This window comes from Gallinula chloropus (genome assembly GCF_964237585.1).
Source record: "Gallinula chloropus genome assembly, chromosome: 1".
Taxonomy (NCBI): domain Eukaryota; kingdom Metazoa; phylum Chordata; class Aves; order Gruiformes; family Rallidae; genus Gallinula; species Gallinula chloropus.
This window is the reverse complement of record NC_140085.1, coordinates 43122528-43128527: the sequence shown is the minus strand read 5'-3', so window position 1 is coordinate 43128527 and position 6000 is coordinate 43122528. Positions and strand designations below refer to the sequence as shown.

Here is a 6000-nt window from a genome sequence, read left to right as displayed (position 1 = left end):
GAACAAGACTGACAATATTTTTAAAATTATATGTCAACATGGATGTTTAGTCAGTCTGTATTGCGGGCAGCTCCAGCACTAGCAAGGCTCCATCTCTGAAACCGAACAGAATTACTTTTCTCCCCCTCCCCCCCCCCCAAAAAAAATTATAATATAATTTAAAATACGGATTTTAGATCGCTATTTAATAATGAGACACGAACATAAGTTTTCGGGTGAGGTAGGGAAAGAAAGGGGGGCATATCCGTAAAGAAGTAACGAATAATAAAGCTCCCGCTTCTCCAGGAGTGTATCTCGGCACCGAGGAGGCCAGTATAATTGCAGTGGCAAGGCTGTAATTGCTGCTTTGGGATATTTACCCTGCTCAAATGACACTACATATTTTACTTTCAAACACATGTCAAAAAGTCAATCCCAAAAAGACCAGTTAAGAGCAAGCTGTTAACATATTAAGTATATGGGATTTGAAGCCTCTAAAACCCACTCAACAATAATTCCCTTCTTCAGCACCAATCAAGAGGAAATTTGCCTAGATTGAATTAAATGTAAATTGCTCTGAAGGAGGAAACTCTCCTCTGGCAGACACAAAATAAGCGAGAGACACCGACACCCCGGAGAAGCGGGCGGCTCGGGGCGACTGCCCCGCATGGCGATGGGAGGTGGGGGGGGGGGGCACGGCTTCCCGCCCCTCCCCCCCCTCCTCCGGGACCCTGCGCGTCCCCCTGGGTCGGTGACACCGGCCGAGCCGGGACTGGCGGTGCCGGTGCGGGAAGCAGCAGGTAAGAGGCGGGCGGCTGCGGCAACCCGATCCGAGGCAGCAATTACGGTCTCAACGCCGCGACCCATCTGCCGGGGAGGGCGGGCGGCGGCAGATGCGCCTAAACCGGCGGCCTTTCCACCCCGGCCGAGGGAAAGCCGGGAGCGGGGCTGGGGCTGGGGCTGGAGCGGAGCATCGCAGCCGGGGTCCCCGCACGGCACGGCGCAGCTCGGGCCCTTCTCCACCCCACGCTTGTTCGCATGGCTGTGCCCACCCCGGCACGCCCCCGGGGTCAGCCCCAGCTCCCCTCGCTTGCCTGCGCTCCGAGACGCCGAGGGGACGGGACTGACATGGAGGTCGCCGGGTGTGCGGGGCGAGTCTTACGCAGTGAGGGATGCCTGCGCCACGGTCCGTCGTCGGAGGCCTGTCCCGGGGACGCGGGTCACCTCTTCCTCCGTCCCCCGCAGCTTCCCGGCGCTCTCACGGCAGCTCCCGGCTGCTAAGGTACCGCCGTGCAACAGCCGCTGCCTTTCTCCCTCAAATAGGGCCGCGGTGAGCCGGGGCGGCATCGGCCCACTCGCAACGCAAAGGGCAAGTATGTTTCCCTCCATGCTTCGCCCCCCGGGGCCCCAGCCCTTCCTCCCAGCTCCCGCTTCTCAGCAAGCGAGTTGTCCTGGGCCAGAAGGGTGGGGAGGGGGAGACACAGCCTTTTGCAGGCTCCCCAGTTGGCACCCTAGCAGCGGGGGCCGGGCCTCCGTGCCTCTTCGGAGGCTTCTCTCCACTAGCAAGACCCGGGACTTACTTCTTCCCTCCCCCGGCCCCGAAGAAGGGCATTGCTGGGCCACGGGAGTCTAGGCCGCCCTGTGGGCCCCTCCGCCGAGGGAAGCGTCTGGGTTCTGCCCCGCGAGCCTCCCGCTCCGGAGGGGGCCGAGGGAGGGGGCTGGATTAGGGACCCTTGGCTGCTTCTAGGAGTTTCCATAACGGGCTCTCAGACACCAAGCAAGCGAAGCACAGGCCATCGGGAGGAGCAGGAGCTTGTTCTGATACTGAACTGTTGTGTAGTGGGACAGGGTGAACACAGAAAGCCCTCTACTCACCGCTGTCCCCTCTCCCTGAGACCACACTTCACTATAAGTACAAACACCCGGGGTGTTGGAGCTACCTCTCCGGAACAGGGCCGCCGAGCTTCACTTAAAATATGTGGGGACCCCATTTGTTTAGGTGCATATATACCTATAAGCAGCGTGTACACACTGTATATTTCTTTGCGTATCTGTATCGATCCTGAGTTTTCAGTGAGTGTTATGCATGTATTATTTTGGACAGAGATGCTACAAGTAGTGCAAATCCAAGTTACTTTATAAATATATTTATATACATCTTCAGATTTAAAAGGCACTCCCTCTTCCTACCTCCTTTTCCTTCTCTTCCCCAGCCCCAGGTTCTGATTCATCCTTCTGCTCACGAGCACTCGTTGAATTTGGCCCGGGTGGTTCCTGCATCCCCATGAGTTGCTCTCGCCGGCTGCTTGTCGCAAGTTCCCCGCTCAATTGTTTACTGCGTTTTCCAAAAGCTCACCGCCACCTGACCTTGTTCTTTAAAGCAGTGAGCAGACCAGGAGCAGTCCCAGGAGCAGAGCAGCCATCTCCCTCCCTCAGACACACACACACACACACACACACCCCCCACGCACAAAGAGAGCTCGGGCTGGAAAGTGGCAAGGAAACAAACATCTTCCCCTCCAGCCGCTTCTTCTGCAACACCTCGTTTGACAAATACCCTGGCGCTTGCCCTTGAATTGGGTTTCACATCCCTATTTAGCACTTGGACAATGATTTTAGATGATGTCACTTAAAGCCAAACAAGAAAATTGATCTCGGATTTGCTTGGCCTCTAAAGCCTGGTTAAGCAGATTGCAAATGATAATAATAAAAAAGAGAGAGAGAGGGAGGGAGGGAGGCAGAGGGGAGACAAGCAAGAAAGGAGGGAGAGACGCCTCCTTCCCTGGGCGGGGGAGGCGCCGGCGCCAATGAAAAGTAGCCGCTTACTGGGGGGGAAAAAACTTTTCCTGTTGACTGTTGGAAGCGAATTGAGCAATTATCTAGTTTACCTTCTCCTCTTGGAAGTTAACGATTGGCGAGATCTTGGCTGCGTTATTGACACAACACTTTCTATTGATAGAAATAAGTAGCGATTGTCCCGAGTCATTGGTGCGCCAAAGTAAACTGTGATGGGCTGGCATGAGTCCACTGGACTGAGAAGGCTGGTTCCGCCGGCGGAGGCTGTGGTGATGGTGGCGGCGGCGATGCTGGTCTCCCTCCTTGCAGATCAGTGACAAGAAAAGGGGCAGAGAGAGTGAAAAAGAGAGAGAGGGGAGAGGAGAAAAAGAGAGGAGAGGAGGAAAAAAAAAAAAAAAAAAAAAAAAGAGGCGTCTACCAAAGCGGCTCAAACCGGGCGAACAAATGCAATCCAGCCATGGACAATAGTGGCCACCACACGGCGACCAAAATCCTAGCGACTCCTCCGGCCAGAGAAAGCCTGTCTGCCAGGAGCAACATGATCAGCACGCCCAAGCCCCTCGCCTTCTCCATTGAGCGCATCATGGCGCGGACGCCAGAGCCCCGCTCCATCCCCGTCCCGCAGCTCCTCCACGGCTCCGTGGCCAAAGGCGACCCCAAGCACCCGCTGCACCTCAACTCCTCCATTCCCTGCATGATCCCCTTTGTCCCGGTGGCGTACGACCCCCTGCCCAAAGCGGCGGTGGCCGGAGCGGAACCCAGGAAGGCTCATTTAGACTCCTCTTCCTCGCCCTCCTTTAGCTGCGGCGATCTCTTGAACTGTGCCCTGAGCTTGAAAGGAGATTTCCCCCGCGATGCCCTGCCCTTGCAGCAGTACAAACTGGTAAGACCCCGAGTGGTCAATCACTCCTCCTTCCACGCCATGGGAGCCCTGTGCTATTTCAACCGAGGCGACAGCCCTTGTCACCCGTCCTCCAGTGTCAACATCCACCCGGTGGCTTCTTATTTCCTCAGCTCTCCCTTGCACCCGCAGCCCAAGGCTTACCTGGCGGAGCGGAACAAGCTGGTGCTGCCGACCGTGGACAAGTACCCGGCGGGGGTAGCCTTCAAGGACTTATCGCAGGCTCAGCTGCAGCATTACATGAAAGAAAGCGCTCAGATCCTCTCGGAAAAAATCGCCTACAAGACCTCGGAGTTCAGCCGCGGCTCCCCGAGCAGCAAGCCCAAAGTTTTCACGTGTGAAGTTTGTGGAAAGGCAAGTAGAGCCGCAGTCCGCCTCCCTTCCCCCTGCTTCCCCAGCCTCCTACCCCCCGGGTCCGTCTGTCCGCCGGGTTGTCGGTCGCTTGCTTGCGTTATTTTTTTTTTTTTTAACGACGGCTTCCCCTCGCCTTCTAATCGCAATTTTTTTAATTTTTATTTTTTTTGTGTCTGATTTCACTCTCAAGGTATTTAATGCACATTATAACTTAACTCGCCATATGCCGGTGCACACGGGGGCCAGACCCTTTGTTTGCAAAGTTTGCGGGAAGGGCTTCAGACAGGCGAGCACGCTCTGCCGGCACAAGATTATCCACACCCAGGTGAGCTTCCCGCAGTCGGTCCGTCCATCCATCCATCCATCCCGTCCCGGGACCCTTTCGCTCACGGTTTTTAGGGAGCCCGGCGTTGTCCGGCCGCTCCGAGGCAGCGACGCGGTGCGGGAAGGGGGGAAAGGAAAAGAAGGGGGGGGAAGTTAGAGGGGGGGCCGGCTGAGCCAGAGCCGCTGGGGATTTCGTTTGCCCTAAGTGTGGTGAGGGCACGGCGGGGTGCCCGAAACTGGGAGCTGCTCACACAGAAACCCTGCAAACCGACCATCAAACCGTGACTTGGCGTTTGTTCCCCCCCAGGAAAAGCCACACAAGTGCAACCAGTGCGGCAAAGCCTTTAACCGGAGCTCGACCCTGAACACTCACACGCGAATACACGCCGGCTACAAACCTTTTGTCTGTGAATTTTGTGGCAAAGGATTTCACCAGAAAGGTACCCGTCTCCAGCACCCTCTCCCTTGCCCGCGCCCCCTCCACTCCGCTCCCAAGTCCCAGGCGAGGTCAAGTGTCGGGTCAATTTGCGACGGGGAGAGAGTTATTTTTTTTTATTTCAGTGACTGTTATTAGGGATTTAGGTTGATTTTAAGTGTCGCTAGCCCCGGCCCATGGCATGGGGCAGTGCTTTTCGTTTTCGGGGGAGCGTTTCGCGCACCACAACGCGCAGCTGACTGCGCAGTTCAGCAAACGAACTCGCCGCCTTTCCCCCACTCTGAGTGCAGGAGTTCGGGTAGCTTTTCTCCCCGTGGCTCCAGGAAGGCTAAACCCGGGGGTTTCGTTTCTGCAACCGATGTGATTTTGGTTTATTCGATAATTCCTTTCACGTCTGTCAGAGGAACAACCGCGGGGAGGATGGGGGGAAGGAGGGTGTTTGCTAGGAGATCGGTGGTCACTTATGCCTAGAGCCGAGGTCTGGGGATGGGACAAGGTTTGAGGGGTTTGGGTTTTGGTTTTGTGTTTTTTTTTTTTTCCTTCTCCTCCTCTTTGCAGCGTCCAATTCTCAGCCCCGGGTCCCTTCTGCCTTTCTTGTCTCGTTCCCAGGCAATTACAAAAACCACAAGCTGACTCACAGCGGGGAGAAGCAGTTCAAGTGCAATATCTGCAACAAGGCTTTCCACCAGGTGTACAACCTGACCTTCCACATGCACACCCACAACGACAAGAAGCCCTTCACCTGCCCCACCTGCGGCAAAGGCTTCTGCAGGAACTTTGACCTCAAGAAACACGTCCGCAAGCTGCACGACAGCGCCCTGGGACTACCCCGGCCCCCAGCCGAGCTGGGGGGGCCCGACCAGCCGCCCCCGCCCGGGCCGCTGCTGCAGGGCCCGCCGCCGCTCCAGCCGTGAGGGGCGGCCTCCAGCGGGGAACGCCGCTCCGCCGGTGAGAGCTCCCGCCGCCGCCCGCCCGCCTCTTTGCATGCACCTGTTAAAGCGGTTTTGTGTATTATGCTCTATATCGCCACTAACGTTTATGGGACTGATGGTTTCCTCTCATCTCTGTTTCTTTCTTTTTTTTTTTTTTTAAATCCCCAATTTTTTTTTCGTTTGTTTTATAAAGACTTTATTTTTTTGTTGTTGTTGTTGTTGTCGTTGCATCTCAGATGGTTTAAAAAAGAAAAGAAAAAAAAAAGCGACAAGACAAT

At 55.7% G+C, this 6000-nt stretch overlaps 1 protein-coding gene across 1 annotated transcript; it reads left to right on the top strand.

The window, feature by feature from the left end:
• Window positions 1-3232: 3232 nt before the first annotated feature.
• FEZF1 (FEZ family zinc finger 1) lies at window positions 3233-5704 on the top strand (the record flags this gene model as incomplete). Its single annotated transcript, XM_084271167.1, has 4 exons — window positions 3233-4030; window positions 4221-4355; window positions 4662-4794; window positions 5400-5704. 4 exons carry the CDS (start codon window positions 3233-3235, stop codon window positions 5702-5704), a joined length of 1371 nt encoding a protein of 456 aa, XP_084127293.1.
• Between the last annotated feature and the right edge of the window lie 296 nt (window positions 5705-6000).